The sequence below is a fragment of the Vombatus ursinus genome, unplaced genomic scaffold (assembly GCF_900497805.2).
Source record: "Vombatus ursinus unplaced genomic scaffold, bare-nosed wombat genome assembly UNPS02014805.1, whole genome shotgun sequence".
NCBI lineage: Eukaryota > Metazoa > Chordata > Mammalia > Diprotodontia > Vombatidae > Vombatus > Vombatus ursinus.
In genome coordinates, this window is record NW_020954583.1 from 11,322,874 (window position 1) to 11,335,424 (window position 12,551).

The 12,551-nt window shown below is 35.6% G+C and overlaps 1 protein-coding gene across 1 annotated transcript in view; it reads left to right on the forward strand.

The window, feature by feature from the left end:
- The window catches only part of GBE1 (1,4-alpha-glucan branching enzyme 1), a 281,545-nt gene that overhangs the window by 174,747 nt on the left and 94,247 nt on the right, over positions 1-12,551 (forward strand). Inside the window, exon 11 of the mRNA XM_027874190.1 lies at positions 11,045-11,155. Coding sequence (XP_027729991.1) covers positions 11,045-11,155 — 111 coding nt within the window. The remainder of the gene's footprint in view (positions 1-11,044; positions 11,156-12,551) is intronic.

Sequence of the window (12,551 nt, forward strand, 5' to 3'; positions counted from 1 at the left end):
CATTGGCCAAATGAAAGAAAAAATCCATTGAAGAAAACAACTCCTTCAAAAGTAGAATTGACCAAATGGAAATGGGGGTACAAAAGCTAACCGAAGAAAATAATTCCTTAAAAATTAGAATTGGACAAGTGGAAGCTAATGACTCAGACATCAAGAATCAGTCCAACAAAATCAAAATACTGAAAAACATAGCAAAAAAACGTAAAATACCTAATTGGAAAAAACAACTGACCTGGAAAATAGATCCAGGAGAGATAATTTTATTGCTTGAAAGCTATGATAAAAAAAAAAAAGCCTGAACAGTATGTTTTAAGAAAGTATCAAGGAAAACTGTCTTGTTATCCTAGAACTAGAGGATAAAATAGTCATTGAAAGAATCCTCTGATCACCTCCTGAAAGAGATCCCAAAATGAAACCTCCAAGGAATATTGTAGCCAAATTTCAGAATTATCAAGTCAAGGAGAAAATACTTCAAACAGCCAGAAAGAAACAATTCAAATATCAAGGATCCGCAGTTGGGATTACGTAGGACTTAGCAGCTTCTACATGAAATTATCAGAGGGCTTGGAATATGATATTCTGGAAGGCAAAGGAGGTTGGATTACAACCAGGAATCAACTTCCCAGCAAAATTGAGCAGTGTTTTTCAGGGGAAAAGATGGATATTCAATGAAATGGGAGAATTTCAAACTATCCTGAGGAAAATGCCAGAACTGAACAGAAAATTCAGCCTTCCCTACACTATTATACTGTAGGGAAAGAAGGGAGGGTATGAGCCTTTGAACCATACTCTCGTAGGGTTTGACTCAAAGATGGAACTCAGGGTATCAGAATTTATCTTACCCTCTAGGGAAGTCGAAGGGGAAAGGGAAAAGAAAAGTAGGAGTGGAGCTGATAGAAGCAGGTGAGGGGCAGAAGTAGGAGGGGAAAAGGGAAAGAAAAGGGAAGGAGGGCTGATAGTAGAGGGGGCAGATTGAGGGAGGCAGTGGTCAGAAGTAAAATACTAGTGAGGAGTCAAGGTGAAAGGAGAGAAAGTGTAAATAGGGAAGAATAGGACAGTGGGAAATACACAATTAGCAATCATAACTGTGAATGGAATAAACTCTTCCATAAAATGAAAGTGAACAGCAGAGTGGATTAAAAACCATAATCCTACAATGTGTTGTTTACAAGAAACACATTTGAAGCATAGAGATAGACACAGAATAAAGACTGGAGCAGAGTATATTATGTGTCCGTTGAAGTAAGAAAAAGAAGGAAAAAAAAGTAGGGATAGCAATCCTGATCTCAGAAGAAAAGCAAAAATAGATCTAATTAAAAGAGGATAAGGAAGGAAACTACATCTTGCTAAGAGGTACCATAAACAATGAAGTAATATCAGTACTAAACATATATTCATCAAGTCATATAGCATTCACATTCTTAAAGGAGAAGCTAAATGAGTTATAGGAAGAAATAGACAGCAAAACTATACTGGTGGGGAACCTCAACCTTCCCCTCTCAAAAGTAGTTAAATCTCACCACAAAATAGACAAGAAAGAAGTTAAGGAGGTGAATAGAATTTTAGAAAAATTAGAGATAATAGACCTGTGGAGACAATTTAATTGTGGATAGAAAGGAATGTATGTTTTACTCAGTGGTACATGGCACCTACACAAAAATTGACCGTGTATTAGAGCATAAAAATTTCACAATCAAATGTAGAAAGAAACATTGAATGCATCCTTTTCAGATCATGATGCAATAAAAATTATGGGTAATAAAGAACTAAGGAAAGATAGACTAAAAATTAATTGGAAACTAAATAATTCTAATGAATGACTAGGTCACACAAAATCATAAGAATAATAATTTCATCAAAGAAAAATAATAATGAGACAACGTAACAACATTTCTGGGATGTGGTCAAAGCAGTTCTTAGGGGAAATTTTATATCTCTAAATGCTTACATAAATTAAGTAGAGAAAGAGCAGATTAATGAATTGGGCATGCAACTAAAAAAGTTAGAAAAAGAACATATTAAAGATCCCCAATTAAATACCAAATTAGAAATTTTGAAAATCAAAGGAGAGGTTAATAAAATTGAAAGTAAGGAAATTATTGAACTAATAAATAAAAGTAAGAACTGGCTCATGAAAAAAAATACCAATAAAATAGATAAACCTCTGGTTAATTTGAGTAAAAGAAAGAAGAAAACCAAATTACTGGTGTCAAAAATGAAAAGGGTGTGAAGTGAAAATTAAAGCAATCATTAGGAGCTCTTTTGCCCAACTGTATGCCAATAAATCTGACAATCTAAATGAAAATGGATGTTTATAAAACTTTAAATTGCCCAGATTAACGGAAGAGGAAATAAAATACTTAATTTTATAATCCTCTTTTAGAAAAAGAAATTGAACAAATCATCAATGAACTCCCTAAGAAAAAATCTCCAAGGCTAGATGGATTTACAAGTGAGTTCTGCAAAACACCTAAAGAATAGTTGACTCCAATACTGTATAAGCCATTTGGAAAAATAGATGAAGAAGGAGTCCTTCCAAATTCCTTTTATGACAAAAATGTGGTGCTGATGCCTACACCAGGAAGAGCCAAACCAGAGAGGAAGGGGGAAGGAGTGGAAAGGGGAAAATGTGGAAATCAAAATCTTATAAAAATGAATATTGGAAACTCTACATGTAATTATAGAAAATAGAAAAAGCTTTAAGTTGGAAAAATAAAAAGATTTATGAAAAATAAAAAGATCAAGAAAACAAAAAAGTACTTGTTATTTTAATTCTTGTTATAAAAGTACTTGTTATAGTTAACTTGTAATTAATATGATTAATTTTGATGGGATTTGTCTTCTCATCCCAATTCAAATTTGCATCATCTCAGATTAGTGCAATTATCTCCTAACTGTTCACTTTGCCTTCTTTCTTGTATCCCCAACTTGCTATTAGACATCTCAATTGGATGTTTCTTAGAGACCCAACATGTCCAAAACTGAACTCATTATCTTTTCCCCCAAACTCTCCATTCTTCTTAATTTCCCTGTTATCATCAAAAGTACCCACCATTGTCTCAGTCAGCAAGATTTATAACCTAGATGTTATTCTTGACTCTTCACTCTCCTCTACCCATATTCAGTCAGTTGGTCAAGTGCTATTGTTTTTATCTTCATAACATCTCTCATATATGCTGCCTTTTCTCCTTTTACATTGCTGCCAGCTTTGTGCAAACCCTGATCACCTCACACCTGGATTATTGCAGTAGTCTACTAGTTGGTCTTCTTTACTCAAGTGTCTCCCCACTCCAATTTACCTTCCACTCAGCTAACAGATTGATCTTTCTAAAAGGCAAGGTGACCATGTCACCTTCCACCCCATACTCCATTCACTAAACTCCACTGGCTCCTTATTACCTCCAGGATTATACTATAATTCATATCCTGACACCTTTCTGCTTTCCTGTCTCCTAATACCTTAGTCTACTCCATATATCCTGCAAATCCCCTGAATTTTCTTGAAACAAGACATTGTGTCTTTCAACTTATTTCCACTGGCCTTTCACCCATATATCTTATTTGTACATGGTTGTTTGCATGTTGTCTCTCATTTTAGACCGTGAGCTTTTTTATTTGCTTATTTGCCTTTCTTTATAAAATCAGCACTTAGCATAGTGCCTGGTATGTAGCAGAAGCTTGATAATGCTAGTTGAATGAATGTCTTGCTATACTAAATTCAGCGTTCAGCTTCAGACATTCAGAGTCTTTCCTCAGCTAGCTGCACTTCTAATGTGGTGATTTTCCATTCAAACTTTTCTGTCATGTTCATTCCTGTTTCTATATCTTCTCTTGTGCTTTTTTCCCTTGCTAAAAGGCTTTCTCCCATTCTGCATTCTATGTTTTCCAAAGCCATTTTAATGGAAAACTACTCTCCAATTTAATCCAATTTTCTTTTATAAATCATTTTCTATGTGACAAGTACTATATGAGGTATTAGACATGCAGGAACAGAAATAAAATAGTGCCTGCCCCTGGGTTTACTTTCTATTGGTGAAGTACTATAAACCTACTCCTAATTAATCATAGTCTACAATGGCATTTTCTTTTTTTGAATTCCTGAAATCTTTTGGAATTACCAGACAATGTGGTTTGTGACTATAGTTTTACATTCTATTCTAACAATTTGATGCATGGCCATTTTATTTTCTCAACTAGATGTTCCTTGAGGAAAAGGACTATCTTTTATTTCTTTTTCATCCCTCACAAAGCTAAACAGAGTGATGAACATGTAGTAAAGTACTTAATGCTTGTTTATTATTTAAGCCAATGTTAAAAATTTAAAGTAAAAAATTGAGAACAAATTAAGGGCCACATGGAATTTTTTTCTTCTCTAATTTATATGCCTTTACATATAAATATAAAGCATTTCCAAATTTGCCAGAAAACCTACCTGATTATGCTTACATCATCCTAGAGTGAGGGTTCATGTTTATAAAATCAGCAGGCAAAATGGTCTTTTTTTGAACTCAGAATTCCCAGGGTTAGTGAGCTAATGGCCATTTGTAACACTGCTTTTCATTCTGCCTTTTCTATTGTTGTTAAAAAGTAATTGCATACCTTTTCCGCATTTGCAATATGTCTTTATACCTAATAGTTTTCAGTAGCATATCAGCCTGCTTTCATGTTTTTGTAACCTTTTATTTGAATTGCTTTTCCAGGTGACAACTGAAGTATCCATGTCAAAATATTATAAGTGATTAAATTCAATGATAATTACTCTTGAAACTCTTGAAATATTTATTTAGCTTCTAAGAAATAGCAGTACTTTTGATGTACGTTTTAAAAAATTAATTCTAAAATTACTTTATTTAGTCTGCTATTAAATGATCACAATTATATGTTATTATTATATGATTTAGAAGTAAATACTAGTATTGTGTTACAATTATTAATCAAAGCTTGACAGGGCAGCTAGGTGGCACAGTGGATAGAACACTGGCCCTGAAGTCAGGAGGACCTGAGTTCAAATCTGGCTGCAGACCAAACACTTGACACTTACTTACCTGTGTGACCCTGTGCAAGTCATTTAACCCCAACTGCCTAATTAAAAAAAAAATAAATAAATCTTGACCATCATTATGCGATGTGGGGAGTGGGGCATGTTCTAGATGGCCAAAGTAGATAATGATCATTTTTCTTTTTTTTTATTAGTTTATTTTCATTTATCAATAATCACTTCCATAAGCTTTTGAGTTTTAAATTGTTCTCCTCCTCCCTTCCCACCTCCCTCCCCAAGACAGTGTGCAATCTGATGTAGGCTATACATATACATTCCTATTAAACATATTTTCATGTTAGTGATGTTGTAAGGAAGAATTAGACCCAGTAGGAGGAGCTGCTAGAAAGAGAACAAAAACAAAACAGAAGAAAAAAAAACAGCAAATAATATGCTTCCATTGCATTCAAACTCCATAGTTCTTTCTTTGGATGTGGATAGCATTTTCCATTATGAGACCTTTGGAGATATCTTAGATCCTTGCATTGCTGAGAAGGGCTAAATCTATCAACATTAGTCATCGCACAACATAGCTGTTACTGTGTACGACATATTCCTGGTTCTGCTCACTTCACTCAACATCAGTCCATACAAGTCTTTCCAGGTTCTTCTGTAAATTCATGTACCACAACTTGTTCAGCCATTCCCCAATTGATGGGCATCCCCTCAGTTTCAAATTCTTGGCCACCACAGAAAGAGCTGCTATCAGTATTTTTGTACATGTGAGTCCTTTTCCCATTTGTATGATCTCTTTGGGATACAGCCGTAGAAGTGCTATTGTTGGGCACATTTTTATAGCCCTTTGAGTATAGTTCCAAATTGCTCTCTAAAATGGTTGGATCATTTCACAACTCCACCAGCAATGCATTAGTGTTCCATTTTTCCCACAGATAATGATTATTTTTAAAAAGAATGCCATATTTCACTCAACTATATGGATGCTATTTTTTCTGGTTAAGTAAGGTTGATGAATGAGAAAAATTTGTGTTTCTGAATATTAAATGGAATTTTGGGTGTTCACTAATCTGGTATCCTGGTGAACCAATACCCACTTCCTTTTCTTCTAGTCACTATGAAAATTATTTCCCATTGCTACCTTTCACTCTACTCATCTCTACTTTAATCTTAGATTCTTGTTCATATTTTATGGAAAAAAATGAGGCCATTTTTCACAAGCCACCTCTTCGCATCTCTTCCCTGTCTTCTGTTGCTCACATGCCTTCTGCCATTTTCTTCTTCACCTGTCTCACATAATGAAGTGACCTTACTCCTTACTGAAGTGATCCCATTTCATCTCATCTCCTCTAGTAGATTGCCTCCTTTGTCATCCCCTCTCTGTCACTTTTTCAAACTCTCCTTACTCCAAGCAAACAATGCTCATGTCTCTTCTTTCTTGGAAAAACCCTCTCTTGACCCTTTCATCCTTGTTAACTGTCATCCTATATCTCTTCGGCATCTTGTAGTTAAACTTTGGGTGATTCTCCTTTCTTTTCTCTCACTGTCTTCTTAATCCCTTACAGTTTGGTTTCCAGCCTTATCATTCTGCTCACACTTGACTATCCAAAGTTCCCAGTGATCTCTTAGTTGCTAAGTCCAGTTGCCTTTCCTCAGTCCTCATTCTCTGTGACCACTCTGCAGGTTTTGGCACTGTTGATTACCCTTTGTCAACACGACTTTCTCTCTAGGTTTTCAGTACACAACTCTTTCCTGGTTTTCCTTCTGCTTATCTGACTATTCCTTCACTGTTTTCTTTTCAGGATATTCTATGTCATGCTTTCTAATAATAGGTGTCCCTCAGGGTTCATTCCTGAGCCTTCTTCTCTTCTCCCTCTATCTTCACTTGTTGTTCTCAGCGGCTCCCCTCTCATAATTATGATGATCTCTCTTCATCATAATTACCATCTCTATGCTGATGATTTTCAAATCTTATCTATTCTGCTCCAGCCTCTTTGCTGATCTTTAGTCTTGCATCTCCAGCTGCCATTCAGACATCTAAGGTTGGATGTCTAGTAGACATTTTAAACAAAACATGTCCAAAACACTTGTTATCTTTCCCCTAATCTCCCTTGACCCCTCTTCTTACTTACTGTAGAAAGCAGCACCAGCTTCTCAGTCCCTCAGGTGTGTAGCCTTAGAATAATCCTGTGTTCCTCTCTTTCATCACCCCCATCCAATCTGTTGTCAAGGCCTGTATATTTTACTATTGCAATATCTCTCCAATATGCCCCCTTCTCTCCTCTGATACTGCTTCGGTAATAGTGCAAGGCCTCATCCAAACTCAAACCAGATCTGTTGTAAGAGCCTTCTGGAGGGTGTGCCTGTCTCAAGTCTTTCACCTCTCCAAATCATGCCCCTTTTAGCCACCAAAGTGATTTTCCTAAAGCACAGGTCCAAACATGACATCTCTCTACTCCATAAATTCCATTGACTTTCTTTCCCCTCTACAATCAAATATAAAATTCTCTGTTTGGCATTCACAACTCTTGCATAATCCTACCTCTCCAGTATTCTTACACCTTATTTTCTTTATTTTTTAATTTTTTATTAGCTTATTTTGATTTATCAACAATCATTTCCATAAGTTTTTGAGTTTTAAATTTTCCTCCCCCTCCTTTCTTCCCCTCCCTCCCCAAGAAGGCACACAATCTGATATAGGCTATACATATACATTTCTATTAAACATATTTTCACATTAGTGATGTTGTAAGGAAGAGTTAGAACCAATAGGAGAAACCACCAAAAAGAGGAAACAAAACAAAACAGAAAAAAAAATAGCAAATAGTATGCTTCGATCTGCATTCAAACCCCATAGTTCTTTCTTTGGATGTGGATAGCATTTTACACCTTATTTTCTGCCATGTACTTTTTAATCCAGAGACACTGACCTCCTGGCTGTCCCAAGAATAGGGACGCTGTATCTCTCACCTCTGGGCATTTTCTCTGTCTGGCCTCCTGACTGGAATGCACTCTCTCTGCTCTACATCCTGACTTCCTTGCCTTCCTTTAAGTCCCAACAAAAATCCCATCCTTTACAGGAGGTCTTTCCAAACCTCTCTTAATTCTAGTGCATTATTTCTGTTAATTATTTCCTATTTATCCTGTAAATAGCTTGCTTTGTATATATTTGTTTGCATGTTATATACTTCATTAGATTGAAATCTCCTTGAGGACCAGGACTGCCTTTTGCCTCCTTTTGTTTCCAGCTGTATCCCCTGCACTTAGCAATATTGCTAACACATAGTAGGCATTTTATAAATATAGATTGATTGATTGTTCCTTCACAGTATACATACTTTCATGTCATTCAATTCCATTGTATGCTCTGGAGCACTCACTGAATTGTTAATAAGTGTCATTCATCCTCGATTCCTTCATCTCATTCATTCCATCTTCTGGCACTAATGGATGTTCCTTCCTCCAGACTGCCTCTACCATTCCCCAGCAGCCTGTTCATTCTGAAAGATTATACATTCCTATACATGAAAGATTTGTGTATAGGAATAACCCTCTACCCCTATGGTCTCTTTCTCTGATTGCACGATTCATCTCAGAATGTATTTTAAAGAGGGGCACCATGGCCATCCATGTCTCATTAACTTTGCAGGCTTTACTCAGAACTTCTTCTACTTTTGCTCCTCTCTTTCAGCTCCCAGCTTCTCTTAGCTTTCTTTTATATATTTTCTTCCACCAATAGAATGTAAGTTCCTTGAGGGTAGTGACCATTATATTGCTTGTATTTGTATTTCCAGCACAAAAAGTAAGCTTTTAATAGATATTTGTTGACTGTCTACATCTGTAAAAGAAATCACACAACTCATAACTGGGTTCAGTATAGATTGGTGTAGTTAATCTCATCTGTCCGCTGTTATTAAGCAATCTTTTTATTCTTTAACTGGCTCTCTCTCATATTCCTCCCAGTAGCTATTTCAAACTTTGTTATCTCTTTTCGAGTCCCTTATGATGCTCCCCTTCTCTCTCACCCTCAACTATCTTGGCTGATCATGCTGCTACCTGTTTCACTGAGGAAATCAAAGGCCATGAACCATGAGCTTCTTCATGTCCTGTCTTCTATACCCCTCACAACCCTGGAAGATTCATTCATTGTCTCCTCCTTTTGTCTAGTATCAAAGTAAGGAATGTCTCTTTTTCTTGTCGTGGCTAACGTATTTGTCCCCCTAATATTTCCTCTATGACTCTGACCCAATGATAATGTCCTTCCTCTTTTGTTGCTGACCATTTTTATTGCTCACTTTCCTTCTGTATACAAACTTAGTTGCCTACAATCCTTAAAAATTCTTCACTTAACCCTATTATCCCCTCAAGGAATTATCTTAAATTTCTCCTCCCTTCCCTACTAAATGCCTAGAAAGTAATGATTTAAGATCATTCATTGACTTCACTTCCTATCTCCTACTCACTTCTCATTCCCTTGAATCATGGCTTTGTCTCTTTAACACTCAACTGAAACTTCTCTCTAGAAAGTTGTCGTTAATCTGTTAATTGCTAAAGAAAATTTATTTTTATTAGCCCTCATCCTCCTTAGTAGACTTTGACTCTGATTCTCACCCCTGCATTTGGTGTTTTGTTCTCTTTGTTTTCTTTGTTTTGTTTTTTTGTTGTTGTTTTTTTTTAGGCAATTGGGGTTAAGTGACTTGCCCAGGGTCACACAGCTGGTAAGTGTCAAGTGTTTGGTCTGAGGCGGGATTTGAACTCAGATCCTCCTGACTTCAGGGCCCATGCTCTATCCACTGCGCCACCTAGCTGCCCCTTCTCTTCGTATTCATGACAAAAATTTGACTCTTTTTCTACCTGTCTGATAGATGAACTATCATTTATGTCCTTACCTTTTTCCATAGCTGTTTCTAAGAACTCAGTCCTAGGCCCTTTTCTCTGTAAGCTGGATGATTTCATTGGCCCTTAGAGGTTCAATTATCTTATCTGTAAATGACCAACAAATTATGTATTAAATTCTCTCTCCTGAATTCCTGTTCTCTAACACCTACTAGATATCTTTACAAGTCTGTCAAACTCAACTTGTCCAAAAGAACAGCTCATCTTTCCTTTTGATTCTGCCGATCAAAATTTGTTTTTGTTGGCAGCCATCTTCTGAGTCATTTACTTTCCTGTTTTCACAGTCATCTTCAATTTCTCTCTTCATCATATTACAATCAAATGTCAGATTTTATCAATTTAATTTCATGTATCACATCATTCCCTCATTTTCCTCTTAGTGATCATCCTAGTCTCTTGTCTTCATCATTTTCTGTATAAGCTATTATTCTCTGAATTGATCTCCCATCTTCTATTCTCCTAACTTTAACCAGTCTTCACACACCAGAAAGTATAATCTTTCTATGGTATAGATTAGCTAGGGGTGGGGAACCTGCAGCCTCCAGGCCACATGTGGCCCTCTAGATCCTTCAGTGTGGCCCTTTGACTGAATCCAAACTTCACAGAACAAAGGATTTAACCATATCATTCCCCTGATCAAATGCCTTTAGCGGTTCTCTGTTGTACCCAGAGTAAATGAGGAAGGGCTTAGTATTCACAATCTGGCTTTAAATCTTGCCTCATGTTCCTTCCATCCATGTATTCCACATTCTACTCAAACCAGACTTGCAGATCTTCTGACTTCTCCCAATTCTAAATGTGCCATCTCCTTCTATATGTTTATATAAGCTATCCAACAGTACCCTCACTCTTCTTCTCTACCCCTTAAAATTCTTCTTTTCCTTTAGGTTTCAGTTCAGTTGTCTATTGAACTGAGTGAAGTCTTCACAAATAAATGTTCTCTCTCTTAATATACCTCATATTTACATCTGGGTATGTATAAGGGCAGAGACTTTTATTTTTGTCCTTGTATTCACTGAAACATAATGCCTAATGCATAGTAAGTACTTAACATTTTTTTTCTTGATTGAAGTTAACAGTCATAGTGGAGGAGAAATATGTATCATAAGACAATTCATTTTAGTTATAAGTATTTTTCTATTTTGTTTTAACTAGATACTTAAAGAATTTAAAGATGAAGACTGGAATATGGGAAACATTGTACATACCCTCATAAACAGGCGTTACCTTGAAAAGTGTATTGCATATGCAGAGAGTCATGATCAGGTAAAACAAATATTTGTAATGATATATGTAAATCCATTATTCAACTCTTTTCTGGGTATTTCTTTTAGAAATTTAGCTATAACTGAAATATGTTTACTTAGCATAATTATCTAAATGTGAAAATATAACATTATTTTATTTTTTGTAATTTTTAGAACTTATCTCCTTACATTATTTATATATTCCATTTCCCTACCTGGGAATACCCCCATCCTGGGGTATAGTATGCTTGTTTTGACAAAAGCTATACTGATATATATTCCAATGTTACATGTCGAAACTATTATTAAAACTCTTTTTGTGTGAATTTGACTTAAAAATTTAGTCTCAAAAAGTCCATTTTGATTAATATGGTGATAAAATTAACTAGTATCCTTAATATTCTCATTTATGACATGTCAACATGTGTTCTGATTTCAGTTATCTTTATTTCTGTGTAAAGTGAGCCAGTTTGGACTCAGTGATTTCTAAAGCTCCTTCCATCTCTAAATTACATAATCCTATAAGTAGAAAATTGTTAGAATAAATCAGTTTTGGGAAATTGTTGTATAACTTTCAGTAACTCAGATAAGTGGAACAAGTTCCAGTCATAGAAGATCTGCTCTCAAAATGGCTAGGTGAATGATTATCTAAACCTGGTTATCCTAGTTATCCTTCATCAGCTCAAAAGAGTCCCTCTTTCCTCATGAATAAATTTTAAAAAATTAAATAAAGGAAAAAGAGAAAAAGTAGGGAAAGGATAGAAATTTTCATGAGCAAAACCTCAAAAAAAATGTAGAAATACTGAAGATATGAGTGTACAAAAAAAGAGCTATTAATATAGTGGGTACCGTGGTGTAAAAGAAAGCAAGGACATATCTTCAGATGAAAGGATTAGTACTGCAATACCAACTGGACTATCAAAAATGAGAACTAAACTACTATAGGAACTCATAGAATTATTTAGAAGCTTGCAATGTACAAAGATGAAGTGTTCACATTCTAATAGTGGGAGAAGAAACAGATGTCCCTTAAAAATCTAATGGCAATAGGGGTCATAAAGGGATTTAAATAAGACTAGGGGACCTGGAAATTGTTTTATTAAGTTTTGATTAACTTAAGAGAAGAAAGAAAAAGTAAGGAAAAAAGAACACATTAGAGAATAGAGGAAGAGGAAGGGTATGGAATTTACTATCTTACATTTTCAGGGTATTCAAGAAGACTATATAAACCCTATATATACTTTATATATACATATATGTGTGTATATAAATAAACTAGAGGAAGGGCTGAGGGAGCAGGTTATGACTTGAACCATACTTTCATCTGAGGCAGACAAAGGAGGATAGAATACGTACCTACACGTCACCCACACACACACACACACACACACACACACACACACACACACACACAC